Raw genomic sequence first — 15,748 nt, 5'->3', positions numbered from 1 at the left:
ATGTTTTATTTATTTTTGTCAGGTAAAAGCAGAGAAGAAGTGCTTTAGTCTGCGACAGCATGCAGCTTTAAGGGTCCTGTCTGTCTGACTACTGAGCCTGAGGTAGAAGTTGCCCTTAACCAAAGATCTAGGATCAGATTCCTCTCTATCAAACAAAACTGTAGTCTCCCCTCGGAAAATCCCAGACCTGGGAGCAACACTGGTAATGTGGGGAGGCAACTCGTCTGCCTAGAGACAAGTCAAAACCTTAACCATTAGGGAAGATGACTAAACTGACTTCAGATCATTCTCTAGTCAACTTCAACCCCATCCTACTCAGTTGGACTGGGTTAGCAGTATGATTTACTTTCCCTGAAATCCCAGTTGGGAGGATTGCCCAATTATACCTCACATTTCCAACCAGGATTTCTGGAAAATACAGGAAAAGTTATTGGAATTGTGCAACCCTAACACCAACCCTCTTATAATCCGGTCTACATAGCGCTATTATAACAATAACAGGTGTTTTAGACAGTCATAACTAGTCATGTGTACGACCACTGACTTAAAATAACAGCCTACTGTCATGACACAAACCCCGATTTGAGGTCAGCTACTTGGCTAGAGTTACTGTAGATATTGAGGTCACCTACTTGGCTAGAGTTACTGTAGATATTGAGGTCACCTACTTGGCTAGAGTTACTGTAGATATTGAGGTCACCTACTTGGCTAGAGTAACTGTAGATATTGAGGTCTGCTACTTGACTAGAGTTACTGTAGATATTGAGGTCAGCTACTTGGCTAGAGTTACTGTAGATATTGAGGTCAGCTACTTGGCTAGAGTAACTGTAGATATTGAGGTCACCTACTTGGCTAGAGTTACTGTAGATATTGAGGTCAGCTACTTGACTAGAGTTACTGTAGATATTGAGGTCAGCTACTTGGCTAGAGTAACTGTAGATATTGAGGTCACCTACTTGGCTAGAGTTACTGTAGATATTGAGGTCAGCTACTTGACTAGAGTTACTGTAGATATTGAGGTCAGCTACTTGGCTTGAGTTACTTTAGATATTGAGGTCACCTACTTGACTAGAGTTACTGTAGATATTGAGGTCATCTACTCGGCTAGAGTTACTATGGATATTGTAGCAACCAACGCTTAGCGACCTCTTCAAAGTTGTACCATCTCTTGGCGTAACGGTGTTGGGTTGACAGTGGTTGGACCTGTGCTTGAATCCCGGGTTGGGGCTAACCCCCTCAAATCACTACAATTGGCTATACCAAGCTAACGAGCTGACCTAAACAGTGGTATGTGCCATAACGGGGGGGTAAGTTAGGTAACATAAGCTGTATGTTTACTGGTTCCTATATGAGCAGGTCTACCTCACCGCTCGTCTCAACCGTGGCATAGCTTTGTCATTAGGAGGTAAAATGGTGGTGGCCCCAACTAGGGTGGATCGACCCGCGGGAATGCGGCTTGGTGCATTTCATGACCATCTAGGTAGGGCACAGGTGTCAAACTGATTCCACGGAGGGCCGAGTGGCTGTTTTTAACCGCGCCTACCTTGTACTTGATTGAGGAATTAAGGTCATTGATTAGTAAGGAACTCCCCTCACCTGGTTGTCTAGGTCTCAGTAAGGAACTCCCCTCACCTGGTTGTCTAGGTCTCACCTGGTTGTCCAGGTCTCAGTAAGGAACTCCCCTCACCTGGTTGTCTAGGTCTCAGTAAGGAACTCCCCTGACCTGGTTGTCCAGGTCTCAGTAAGGAACTCCCCTGACCTGGTTGTCTAGGTCTCAGTAAGGAACTCCCCTGACCTGGTTGTCCAGGTCTCAGTAAGGAACTCCCTCACCTGGTTGTCTAGGTCTAAGTAAGGAACTCCCCTCACCTGGTTGTCTAGATCTCAGTAAGGAACTCCCCTCACCTGGTTGTCCAGGTCTCAGTAAGGAACTCCCCTCACCTGGTTGTCTAGGTCTCAGTAAGGAACTCCCCTCATCTGGTTGTCTAGGTCTCAGTAAGGAACTCCCCTCACCTGGTTGTCTAGGTTTTAGTAAGGAACTCCCCTCACCTGGTTGTCTAGGTTTTAGTAAGGAACTCCCCTCACCTGGTTGTCTAGGTTTTAGAAAGGAACTCCGCTCACCTGGTTGTCTAGGTTTTAGTAAGGAACTCCCCTCACCTGGTTGTCCAGGTCTCAGTAAGGAACTCCCCTCACCTGGTTGTCTAGGTCTCAGTAAGGAACTCCCCTCACCTGGTTGTCTAGGTCTCAGTAAGGACCTCCCCTCACCTGGTTGTCTAGGTCTCAGTAAGGACCTCCCCTCACCTGGTTGTCTAGGTCTCAGTAAGGAACTCCCCTCACCTGGTTGTCCAGGTCTCAGTAAGGAACTCCCCACACCTGGTTGTCTCAGTCTCACCTGGTTGTCCAGGTCTCAGTAAGGAACTCCCCACACCTGGTTGTCTCAGTCTCACCTGGTTGTCCAGGTCTCAGTAAGGAACTCCCCTCACCTGGTTGTCCAGGTCTCAGTAAGGAACTCCCCTCACCTGGTTGTCCAGGTCTCAGTAAGGAACTCCCCTCACCTGGTTGTCCAGGTCTCAGTAAGGAACTCCCCTCACCTGGTTGTCTAGGTTTTAGTAAGGAACTCCCCTCACCTGGTTGTCTAGGTTTTAGTAAGGAACTCCCCTCACCTGGTTGTCTGGGTCTCAGTAAGGAACTCCCCTGACCTGGTTGTCTAGGTCTCAGTAAGGAACTCCCCTCACCTGGTTGTCTAGGTCTCAGTAAGGAACTCCCCTCACCTGGTTGTCTAGGTCTCAGTAAGGAACTCCCCTCACCTGGTTGTCTAGGTTTTAGTAAGGAACTCCCCTCACCTGGTTGTCTAGGTTTTAGTAAGGAACTCCCCTCACCTGGTTGTCTAGGTTTTAGTAAGGAACTCCCCTCACCTGGTTGTCTAGGTTTTAGTAAGGAACTCCCCTCACCTGGTTGTCTAGGTTTTAGTAAGGAACTCCCCTCACCTGGTTGTCTAGGTTTTAGTAAAAAACTCCCCTCACCTGGTTGTCTAGGTCTCAGTAAGGAACTCCCCTCACCTGGTTGTCTAGGTTTTAGTAAGGAACTCCCCTCACCTGGTTGTCTAGGTTTTAGAAAGAAACTCCCCTCACCTGGTTGTCTAGGTTTTAGTAAGAAACTCCCCTACTAAAGATGATTTGAATCGGCTGTGTAGCGTTTGAGCAAAAACCAACACACGCACCCCTTGGAGTCCCAAAAACCAACACACGCACCCCTTGGAGTCCCAAAAACCAAGTTTGGGAAACACTGCACTCGGTCCTCCATGGAATGAGTTTGACACCCCTGATCTTAGGGCTGAATCCTAACTTTTTATTCGTTTATCCTTCATTTAACCAGGGAAGTCTCAATGGGACTTTTGACTTTTAAGTGAGTCCTGGACTTGTGGTCGGTCTGTGCACTTTACTTGCATATTCAGGCATCTCTCTCCCATTGACTTCAATGCATGATTTAGGCAGAGGTCACAGAGTTCGGTATGTGTATCAAAAGTTACGATTCAACCCTGTGAGTATAATGACAAGCAGCAAGACCTTGGGCTAGGGGAGAACTGTAAAATACACATGTGAAATAAAGTGCTCCCCAAACACTGTCCATTTACATTTAAAACCAGAGGCTTTCATGTTCATTTATAGTCATGCTTGTAACATTATCAGCTAGCAATCTTATTTTTTTAATGACCAGGAGCACACAGCTGACATCCAATGAACATGAAAGCACATTAAGTTCTTCTTCTCGGAACTATCTGAACTAAAAGGAATGAACATGAAAGGATCTTTCAGTCACTCAGTACATATATAATGAGCTTATTCTAGAGGAAGGTGCTGCTTATAACACAGATACATTTTACAAGTCATGATTAACAACTTTAATAATAATAATAATAAGTGACCTAGAAGATTTCTATTTTTTAAAACCCAAACCAGACTAGACTTTTCAGTAGCTTCTCGATGGGTTCGGCAGACGAGTGGTTCATGTCGATAAGAGAAAAGGGACATCAGTAACTCATTATTATTAGTTTTGCTACTTATGCATCATTTAAAATGTTCATTTGATCAATTAACATTTGTTGAGGAAAGACGACCATAAGGAAGCGTAATGAATGAAAACGCCGTGTTCGTTTGGCTTGCTGACATTACGATGAAGACAGAATACAGATACAGATGCTTTTTTGTTGTTGTCGTAGAAACAGTCAACATATATGAAACATTCCTTTTGAGCGAAGCTTATTAGAGAGAGAGAGAGAGAGAGAGAGAGGAAACACGTGATGATTCGCCATCATCCACCATCTTTGGGTTTACCTGAGATTCCATTTGTCCCTCAGGGTTGGACTCTTAACAACACTGACCCGGACTACTTGATTGATTGATCCCAAAGTCTAACAAGTTTACTAAGATCGGGTCAAAGACATTCAAGCTAGCAGAGAAGGCTGATATTATCGGAAACACATATCGTCACACCAAAAGTTCCAACTCGCCTCGACCATACACACCCGTCTTCACCTCATCATCAAAACACACCTGACCTGCAGGTTCAAAACATTCAGTTCCCATTCCAGTCCATTATTTTGCAACCACTCGTCAAAACCTTTAAAAAATAAAAAAAAATAATTAAAAAGTATAGTAGCAAAGAAAACGTTAAAAGGCTGTTGAGCTGCTAGAGGATTTAACCACTTAGACCCCTATTCTCTATAAGGAGTCGTCTTTCGTTTAAGACCGTCTTGGAATGCACTACATGGAGAGATAGAGATAAATATTGACATTACTACAAAGCATGATTACTGTATAGACACAGTGGCCTCCCTACCACTAGAGGCACCGAGAACTATAGCACCCTTTTCAATAATTAACGCACTGACTTGTCATAACCCCTGAAGACATTCAGAGCATCTATTATTAATATATATATTTTTTAATATGCCGTTATATATTCAAATTCACGCTCTCCCATTGGTCACTCCTCGTCCACTGTCTCTCTCTTCGATTCGTCAGCTTTCTGTTCCAGAACCTGAGGGTGGGGCTTGGAGGGAAGGACCTCGACGACAGCCAATGAGGAGGTGTCTTGCAGATCAAGGTCCTTCCTGGAAGATATCTCTTCCTGGAAAAGGAAAAAGATGAGATATTATTGGTCTCACGCTGACCAGACAGTCCGCATTACATGTCCCGCAAAATAAAATGTAAACATACATGTTACTCAATCATTTCATCCAAACAGCTCACACGCGCATACTACAAGTCCCGCCTCTCCCATCTCATTGGTTTTTAGGAGCATATACCCACGTGGGTGATTGAAAGATGAACTGAGGTCCACACTCCAGTCCAGTCGGTAGCTGTAATGCAAGCTAGCTAAGTGTCCATAAATGTTTCAAATGGTGTTTTGACCTGTCCCCAAATTAATATAGTTGGTTCACAGTTGGTTTTGGTATTTTAACCTCTATGTCTGGTGTGGATAGACAAAATAATTTGGCCATCATGTTGCAGTTTATTGTACAAGTTCAATGATAAGTGGTTTGGTATTAAAATCCCTGACTGAATTGTTGATTCACTGACTCACCTGCTCTATGAATCATTGATTCACCAGCTCTATGAATCATTGATTCACCTGCTCTATGAATCGTTGATTCACTGACTTACCTGCTCTACGAATCGTTGATTCACTTGCTCTGTGAAGTCCTGTGGTTCCAACTCCTCCCCGTTGGATTGACAGCTCGGGCTTGGAACCTCAATACCATGACTCTCCAAGATGGCTGCCTCTGACGGGGAGAAGGCGAGAGGGAAAAGGAAGGAGGAGAAAGAAAGCAGACAAAAAGGGTACAAACAAGGAAAGAGAAATGCTGTCCTTTATCCACTACAGTGTCAAGCTACGTGCAGCCCCTCTGCCGGCAGCTGCGTGCAGCCCCTCTACCCGCAGCTACATGTCCTACATCTGAAAATAGCCATTGTTAGGCTAGCTGGAATATCTAACGTTGAACTCTTATCATAGTGCCGATACCTATCCAATGCTTTCAGGTCTACCCGAATGTGCCTGGGTGTTTTGGTATCAGAGATTCTCACCTATATTAGCCCGTCTCTTCATCTCCTTCCGGCGGTTGGCGAACCAGTTGTACACTTTCAGAGCCGTGACACGCTCAAACTCGGACAGCTTGCATCCTGGGTAATAGTGACAGAGGAGAGATGGACAAGTGAATAGGTGAAATTTGGTGAGCCTTTTTTGAACATAGGACTTAATTGGTATTAAAATAACAAGTTGTTTAAAAAGGGGCATAAGAAAAAGGTAGATGTGAATTCGTGATAATTGGGTTAAGAATAAAGACATTGGTTACAGGTGTTTGGGTGGGCTGTGCTTGAACCAAACTGACCAGGTTTCTGGATGACTGAGTTGCAGGCGTTAGCGATCTCCTCTCTCTTCGCTTCATCAGGGTACTGGTTCTCCATGAAGAAACTGACAGACACAACAACCAGCCAATAAGAACAGTGTTAGACAACCCACCACCCATGGCATTAACCAATCAGAAGCTACTACTGGCCGAAACGCTACAAAGCCACTGGCCGAAACGCTACAAAGCCACTGGCCGAAACGCTACAAAGCCACTGGCCGAAACGCTACAAAGCCACTGGCCGCAACGCTACAAAGCCACTGGCCGAAACGCTACAAAGCCACTGGCCGAAACGCTACAAAGCCACTGGCCGAAACGCTACAAAGCCACTGGCCGAAACGCTACAAAGCCACTGGCCGAAACGCTACAAAGCCACTGGCCGAAACGCTACAAAGCCACTGGCCGAAACGCTACAAAGCTAGTGGCTGAAACGCTACAAAGCCACTGGCCGAAACGCTACAAAGCTACTGGCCGAAACGCTACAAAGCTACTGGCCGAAACGCTACAAAGCCACTGGCCGAAACGCTACAAAGCTAGTGGCTGAAATGCTACAAAGCCACTGGCCGAAACGCTACAAAGCTAGTGGCCGAAACGCTACAAAGCCACTGGCCGAAACGCTACAAAGCCACTGGCCGAAACGCTACAAAGCTAGTGGAGCATCACTTTGAATGGAGGAAGGAAGGAGAAAACATCCAGCTAGATTAGCCTCACCCACTGCTATTAAAGTGATGCTCCAGGGGTGTGTATCGTTTCAGCCAGTAGTTCTGAAAGTAGTGCTCACGATCTAAAACGGGTCCCTGAAAATTGTGTACTACATCATCTATTTCCTATGATGTCACATCTTGCAAAACAATTTTTTTTTTTTTTTTATGTACAATTTGAATAGGTTACAAATCTGTATGTGCTTAAAAAACATCCCTGACTGCATTGCTAACCAATCAGACACTCTCATTGAAGTAGTACGGTAGATTAATGGGACACATTAGGTGGATTACATTCAGCACTGTTTACACTCTCTCCGTTTCTAGGCAATAAATAAAAACAAATCTCATTTTAAATAAACAAAGATTTATTGCACCACTTAATCCACCCTCCATCTTCCTCTTTTCCCTGTCTGAATAATAATAACTTCCCTTTACAAATAAACAGCAGGAGCACTTACACCCCCCTCCGACTTCCTCCATCACACTAACCTACAGTATCGCCCTTCAGCGGGACTGGGAGTGTAAACTAGCCCATAAAGAGAAGCAGCACTGCAGTGGCATTGCGTAACCCATAGAGCTATGTGACGGTGTGGCTGGTCGACGTGCCTGTTGTGTTCTCATTACTGAGAGTGACCTCTGCTTAGAAACGCATCACAGGAAAATAAAGTCAGGGGCGCATTCAGGGAAACAGTGCAACAAAAGATCATTCTTTAACAACGAGATGCACTTGGCTTTTTATCAGTTAGAAACCCGTTACAAAAAGGATTTCTAAATCAGATATGTCATAAAGGCATCGTCATGACATCACCCACCACTAACGTCAATAGACTCAACCACTAATAATTAGTGTAGGGGTAAGAACAAAGCCTGGACACCCCATAGCTCTCTCCAGGGAAAAGTTTGTTGACTACTGCAGTAATTGTGATTAAACCAGTTCTGGATCGGGTCTCCGACATGCATTTGTAACAAATTAACAGGAATCTCAGCACGACCCCCCCATGTCGAATACTGTGATATCTATGTTGACACGGATTCGTATTCTGAATTTAATATTTGGGCAGAAGTCATAAAACACATACAATATTGTGTGTACATGTGTTCCCAGAGGAGTATTTATGTTCCAAAAGGGAGGAGTATTTATATTTAAAAAAAACATATTTTGATACACTAGATCCATCTTGTCCCAGGAAGTTGAGGTATTAGCTTCTTACCCATTCCACTCAATAATGGTTGACTAATATTGTCTTGCAATATATGCAATTACAATATTTCACCTACGATACAAATCTGTATCATAACAAATACAAAATAGCACCTTTATTCATCAAATATCAAATCAAAATGTTATTGGTCACATACACATGGTTAGCAGATGTTATTGGTCACATGGTTAGCAGATGTTATTGGTCACATACATGGTTAGCAGATGTTATCGGTCACACACATGGTTAGCAGATGTTATCGGTCATGGTTAGCAGATGTTATCGGTCACATGGTTAGCAGATGTTATCGGTCACATGGTTAGCAGATGTTTATCGGTCACATGGTTAGCAGATGTTATTGGTCCCATACACATGGTTAGCAGATGTTGGTCACATACACATGGTTAGCAGATGTTATTGGTCACATGCACATGGATAGCAGATGTTATTGGTCACATGCACATGGATAGCAGATGTTATTGGTCACATGCACATGGATAGCAGATGTTATTGGTCACACGCACATGGTTAGCAGATGTTATTGGTCACATGCACATGGTTAGCAGATGTTATTGGTCACATGCACATGGTTAGCAGATGTTATTGGTCACAAAAACATGTTAAAATAATAACACTTCAACCATTCTATAGTAAACAAGACAGCTGCCTAAATAAATGACAGTAGATTATTTAAGTGATAATGCCTGAGAAGAAGACAGCTGCCTAAATAAATGACAGTAGATTATTTAAGTGATAATGCCTGAGAAGCAGGCAGGCCTAAATAAAATGACAGTAGATTATTTTAAGTGATAATGCCAGAGAAGAAGACAGCTGCCTAAATAAATGACAGTGGATTATTTAAGTGATAATGCCTGAGAAGAAGACAGCTGCCTAAATAAATGACAGTGGATTATTTAAGTGATAATGCCAGAGAAGAAGACAGCTGCCTAAATAAATGACAGTGGATTATTTAAGTGATAATGCCTGAGAAGAAGACAGCTGCCTAAATAAATGACAGTATATTATTTAAGTGATAATGCCAGAGAAGAAGACAGCTGACTAAATAAATGACAGTAGATTATTTAAGTGATAATGCCTGAGATCAAGACAGTAGCCTAAATAAATGACAGTAGAATATTTAAGTGATAATGCCTGAGAAGAAGACAGCTGCCTAAATAAGTGACAGTATATTATTTAAGTGATAATGCCAGAGAAGAAGACAGCTGACTAAATAAATGACAGTAGATTATTTAAGTGATAATGCCTGAGAAGAAGACAGCTGCCTAAATAAATGACAGTATATTATTTAAGTGATAATGCCAGAGAAGAAGACAGCTGACTAAATAAATGACAGTAGATTATTTAAGTGATAATGCCTGAGAAGAAGACAGCTGCCTAAATAAATGACAGTATATTATTTAAGTGATAATGCCAGAGAAGTTGAAGACAGCTGCCCTAAATAAATGACAGTAGATTATTTAGTGATAATGCCAGAGAAGAAGACAGCTGCCTAAATAAATGACAGTAGATTATTTAAGTGATAATGCCAGAGAAGAAGACAGCTGCCTAAATAAATGACAGTAGATTATTTCAGTGATAATGCCAGAGAAGAAGACAGCTGCCTAAATAAATGACAGTAGATTATTTCAGTGATAATGCCAGAGAAGAAGACAGCTGCCTAAATAAATGACAGTATATTATTTAAGTGATAATGCCAGAGAAGAAGACAGCTGCCTAAATAAATGACAGTAGATTATTTAAGTGATAATGCCTGAGAAGAAGACAGCTGCCTAAATAAATGACAGTAGATTATTTAAGTGATAATGCCTGAGATCAAGACAGTAGCCTAAATAAATGACAGTAGATTATTTAAGTGATAATGCCTGAGAAGAAGACAGCTGCCTAAATAAATGACAGTATATTATTTAAGTGATAATGCCAGAGAAGAAGACAGCTGACTAAATAAATGACAGCAGATTATTTAAGTGATAATGCCTGGAGAAGAAGACAGCTGCCTAAATAAATGACAGTATATTATTTAAGTGATAATGCCAGAGAAGAAGACAGCTGCCTAAATAAATGACAGTAGATTATTTAAGTGATAATGCCAGAGAAGAAGACAGCTGCCTAAATAAATGACAGTAGATTATTTAAGTGATAATGCCAGAGAAGAAGACAGCTGCCTAAATAAATGACAGTAGATTATTTCAGTGATAATGCCAGAGAAGAAGACAGCTGCCTAAATAAATGACAGTAGATTATTTCAGTGATAATGCCAGAGAAGAAGACAGCTGCCTAAATAAATGACAGTATATTATTTAAGTGATAATGCCAGAGAAGAAGACAGCTGCCTAAATAAATGACAGTAGATTATTTAAGTGATAATGCCTGAGAAGAAGACAGCTGCCTAAATAAATGACAGTAGATTATTTAAGTGATAATGTCTGAGAAGAAGACAGCTGCCTAAATAATGGATATATTGTCTCGGGCCGGCAAACGTGCCAATATTTTTACATTTTTATTTAACCAGGTAGAATATTTGTATTTATTTATTTAACCTTTATTTAACCAGTTGAGGCCAGTTGAGAACAAGTTCTCATTTGCAACTGCGACCTGGCCAAGATAAAGCAAAGCAGTGCGACACAGACAACAACACAGGGTTACACATGGGATAAACAATAAACAAGCCAATAACACAATAAACAAGTCAATGACACAGTAGGAAAAAATAAAGTCTATATACAGTGTGTGTAAAAGGCATGAGGAGGTAGGCAATAAATAGGCCATAGGAGCGAATAGTTACAATTTAGCAGATTAACACTGGAGTGATAAATGAGCAGATGATGATGTGCAAGTAGAGATACTGGTGTGCAAAAGAGCAGAAAAGTAAATACAATTAAAACAGTATGGGGATGAGGTAGGTAGATTGGGGGGGCTATTTACAGATGGACTATGTACAGCTGCAGCGATCGATTAGCTGCTCAGATAGTTTATGTTTAAAGTTGTTGAGGGAAATAAAAGTTTGTTCCAGTCACTGGCAGCAGAGAACTGGAAGGAAAGGCGGCCAAATGAGGTGTTGGCTTTGGGGATGACCAGTGAGATATACCTGCTGGAACGTGTGCTACGGGTTGGTGTTGTTATCGTGACCAGTGAACTGAGATAAGGCGGAGCTTTACCTAGCATAGACTTATATATGACCTGGAGCCAGTGGGTCTGGCGATTAATATGTATCGAGGGCCAGCCGAAGAGAGCTTACAGGTGGCAGTATCCACCAAACACCGGCTTCACGGTCATTATCACTTTTATACAACAGATTACCAACATATTCAGATAATGATTGACATATTTTCATTAAAAAAACATATTTTGATTAATTTATTCATACCATTTCAAGTCCCAACACAAATCTAGGGTTGCTGCCCAAGCTGGCTGGTCGTTCGTTCTATTGGTTTGGTTGCCAGAGACGCAACCCAGTCGTTCAGTCTTTTTGTTCTGTATCTATGGACACGACCCAGTCATTCAGTCTTTTCGTTCTGTATCTATGGACGAGACCCAGTCGTTCAGTCTATTGGTTCTGTATCTATGGACCCGACCCAGTCATTCAGTCTTTTTGTTCTGTATCTATGGACCCGACCCAGTCATTCAGTCTTTTCGTTCTGTATCTATGGACGAGACCCAGTCATTCAGTCTTTTTGTTCTGTATCTATGGACCCGACCCAGTCATTCAGTCTTTTCGTTCTGTATCTATGGACGAGACCCAGTCATTCAGTCTTTTTGTTCTGTATCTATGGACCCGACCCAGTCATTCAGTCTTTTTGTTCTGTATCTAAAGACGAGACCCAGTCGTTCAGTCTATTGGTTCTGTATCTATGGACGAGACCCAGTCGTTCAGTCTATTGGTTCTGTATCTACGGACGAGACCCAGTCGTTCAGTCTATTGGTTCTGTATCTATGGACGAGACCCAGTCGTTCAGTCTTTTTGTTCTGTATCTATGGACGCGACCCAGTCGTTCAGTCTATTGGTTCTGTATCTACGGACGAGACCCAGTCGTTCAGTCTTTTTGTTCTGTATCTATGGACTCGACCCAGTCGTTCAGTCTATTGGTTCTGTATCTATGGACGAGACCCAGTCGTTCAGTCTATTGGTTCTGTATCTATGGACGAGACCCAGTCGTTCAGTCTATTGGTTCTGTATCTATGGACGAGACCCAGTCGTTCAGTCTATTGGTTCTGTATCTATGGACGAGACCCAGTCGTTCAGTCTATTGGTTCTGTATCTATGGACGAGACCCAGTCGTTCAGTCTTTTTGTTCTGTATCTATGGACGCGACCCAGTCGTTCAGTCTTTTTGTTCTGTATCTATGGACCCGACCCAGTCGTTCAGTCTTTTTGTTCTGTATCTATGGACGAGACCCAGTCGTTCGCTCTGAATGTTCCATTGACATACTGGCTGGCAACATTCTCATACCTTGCTTGCTAGCCAACCAACTACGGCTAACTCAGTCACGTCGAACAGTGCAGACAGAATGACGGTAGCTGCGTTTGTTTAAGCTGTTTTCTAGTGACATTTATTTCACCCAGCATAGAAAATGTGCTCTATTGTCAGGACACTGTTGTTGAGAGGAGCTAGCCAACAACACAGCTACAGTAACACAACACAGCTACAGTAACAACACAGCTACAGTAACACCACACAGCTACAGTAACACCACACAGCTACAGTAACACCACACAGCTACAGTAACACCACACAGCTACAGTAACACCACACAGCTACAGTAACACCACACAGCTACAGTAACACCACACAGCTACAGTAACACCACACAGCTACAGTAACACCACACAGCTACAGTAACACCACACAGCTACAGTAACACCACAGCTACAGTAACAACACAGCTACAGTAACACCACAGCTACAGTAACACCACACAGCTACAGTAACACCACACAGCTACAGTAACAACACAGCTACAGTAACAACACAACACAGCTACAGTAACAACACAACACAGCTACAGTAACAACACAACACAGCTACAGTAACAACACAACACAGCTACAGTAACACAACACAGCTACAGTAACACAACACAGCTACAGTAACACCACACAGCTACAGTAACACCACACAGCTACAGTAACACCACACAGCTACAGTAACACCACACAGCTACAGTAACAACACAACACAGCTACAGTAACACCACACAGCTACAGTAACACAACACAGCTACAGTAACACAACACAGCTACAGTAACACAACACAGCTACAGTGTAACAACACAGCTACAGTAACACCACACAGCTACAGTAACACCACACAGCTACAGTAACACCACAGCTACAGTAACACCACAGCTACAGTAACACAACACAGCTACAGTAACAACACAGCTACAGTAACAACACAGCTACAGTAACAACACAGCTACAGTAACAACACAACACAGCTACAGTAACAACACAACACAGCTACAGTAACAACACAACACAGCTACAGTAACAACACAACACAGCTACAGTAACAACACAACACAGCTACAGTAACACAACACAGCTACAGTAACACAATCACTTCAAACTGAAGCCGGAAAGACTGCAAACTAGCTGTCTAGCAAACTCGACTTTATTTGATTAAATAGCTGTCGCTCTCTGAGAGTGCTTTTCTTCCAGGCGTGGGTCAACATAGATAATCAATCAATCAATCAATCAATCAATCAAATGTATTCATAAAGCTCTTTCTACGTAAGCAGACAGTTGGCTGGTCAACTGGAAAGTACTGCACTTTGATTGGCTCACCTCTCCATGATTGACTGGCACTCCTTCCTCCAGGTGAACCTGCTTCCCCTCCGCAGCCTCAGAGGACCGCTCGCCACCCCGCCCCTCTCCCCAGGGCTGACCCCCGTCCTCCAATCAGGCTCCTCCTTCACCAGGGAGCGCATCGACAGGGTAGCACCTACATGGGACGTAATGAGAGGGGGAGGAGGGCGAGAGAAAGGGAAGGGAGGAGGGCGAGAGAAAGGGAAGGGAGGAGGGCGAGAGAAAGGGAAGGGAGGAGGGCGAGAGAAAGGGAAGGGAGGAGGGCGAGAGAAAGGGAAGGGAGGAGGGCGAGAGAAAGGGAAGGGAGGGAGGCGAGAGAAAGGGAAGGGAGGGAGGCAAGAGAAAGGGAAGGGAGGGAGACGAGAGAAAGGGAAGGGAGGGAGACGAGAGAAAGGGAAGGGAGGAGGCGAGAGAAAGGGAAGGGAGGGAGACGAGAGAAAGGGAAGGGAGGGAGGCGAGAGAAAGGGGAGGAGGCGAGAGAAAGGGAAGGGAGGAGGCGAGAGAAAGGGAGGAGGCGAGAGAAAGGGAAGGGAGGAGGCGAGAGAAAGGGAAGGGAGGAGGCGAGAGAAAGGGAAGGGAAGGAGACGAGAGAAAGGGAAGGGAGGAGGCGAGAGAAAGGGAAGGGAGGAGGCGAGAGAAAGGGAAGGGAAGGAGACAAGAGAAAGGGAAGGGAGGAGAGGGGGAGGTGGTGAGAAAGAGAAGGGAAAAGAGGGGGAGGTGAGAGACAGGAAGGTGAGAGGGGGAGGGAGGGAGTTAGAGAAGGAGGAAGGTGAGCGAGAGGGAGTGAGAGAGGGAGGGAGTGGGAGAGGAAGTTTAAACATCAAGAGAAAGTAACCCATTGTAACTATTAGTTATGAGAAATAAGTGATGGTTCAATCACATGACTGTAGTATTTTAATAAGGATTTGGACTTTTAGGATACATGACATCCCTCGGACTGACAGTGGGGCACAACGTGGACACAGACAGGCATGCAGGCTATGTGATGACAGGATGTGTCAGACAGACAGGGGTCACTGAGTGCTGCAGTGTCTTTTTTTTATTTATTTAATTTTTTTACTTTCGACTTTGGTAATGGAACTCAAGAGTTGGAACGTGGCCTAAAACCTGGACTAGTAAAAACATCACCTGCCTCGTTCCTGAACAGCCACAGACAGAACTGAGGAGAGAGGGAGGGAGGGTTGAGCCCTGTAAGAGTGATTGCCTGTTATGGGCATAGGTGGGCAGGGGCTTGCTGTTACCTGGCTGTTACCTGGCCGTTACCTGGCTGTTACCTGGCTGTGCGGCAGCAGTGTACCATGGGAGGAGGTGCATCAGCAGCTCTCTCTGTCTGCCCCAGGTAGTAGAGGCAGTGGCCGCGGCCGTGGCGCCCGTAGCGGCGTTTCCCACCATCCCTGTGACGTCTCTGTCCCCACCCCTGGCGGGTCCAGAGCCCAGGTTCTGGCCAGGTTCTGGCCCAACCCCTGGCCGAGACCACAGAGCCCCTGGCCGAGACCACCGAGCCCTGGGCCCAGACCCGTCGGGCCGTGCTGGCTTTCACTCCATCTCAGCCCTTCATTAAGGACAAAACCAAACCAGTGGTCAGGTCAGGCCACAGACGTATCTAAGT

At 44.1% G+C, this 15,748-nt stretch overlaps 1 protein-coding gene across 1 annotated transcript; it reads right to left on the bottom strand.

Annotated features, from left to right (window-relative positions):
- Positions 1-4,096: 4,096 nt before the first annotated feature.
- Positions 4,097-15,687, bottom strand: LOC135532906 (homeobox-containing protein 1-like). The gene is made up of 6 exons (XM_064960337.1): positions 15,414-15,687; positions 14,119-14,275; positions 6,389-6,471; positions 6,084-6,179; positions 5,664-5,782; positions 4,097-5,127 (listed from the first exon to the last, which is right to left on the bottom strand). Exons 1-6 carry the CDS (start codon positions 15,529-15,531, stop codon positions 4,984-4,986), a joined length of 717 nt encoding a protein of 238 aa, XP_064816409.1. The 5' UTR covers positions 15,532-15,687; the 3' UTR covers positions 4,097-4,983.
- Positions 15,688-15,748: the final 61 nt, after the last annotated feature.

This window comes from Oncorhynchus masou, unplaced genomic scaffold, assembly GCF_036934945.1.
Source record: "Oncorhynchus masou masou isolate Uvic2021 unplaced genomic scaffold, UVic_Omas_1.1 unplaced_scaffold_2104, whole genome shotgun sequence".
NCBI classification, from domain to species: Eukaryota; Metazoa; Chordata; class Actinopteri; order Salmoniformes; family Salmonidae; genus Oncorhynchus; species Oncorhynchus masou.
This window is presented reverse-complemented; position numbering and strand designations above follow the sequence as displayed.

Bases quoted from the DNA above. Each gene is read 5' to 3' on its own strand.
- LOC135532906 (XM_064960337.1), bottom strand. From the start codon at position 15,531: ATGGTGGGAAACGCCGCTACGGGCGCCACGGCCGCGGCCACTGCCTCT. The intron at 14,276-15,413 runs GTAACAGCCAGG...CGTCCCATGTAG, and splicing joins CACTGCTGCCGCACAGCCAG to GTGCTACCCTGTCGATGCGC. The intron at 6,472-14,118 runs GTGAGCCAATCA...TGTGTCTGTCAG, and splicing joins TGCCAGTCAATCATGGAGAG to TTTCTTCATGGAGAACCAGT.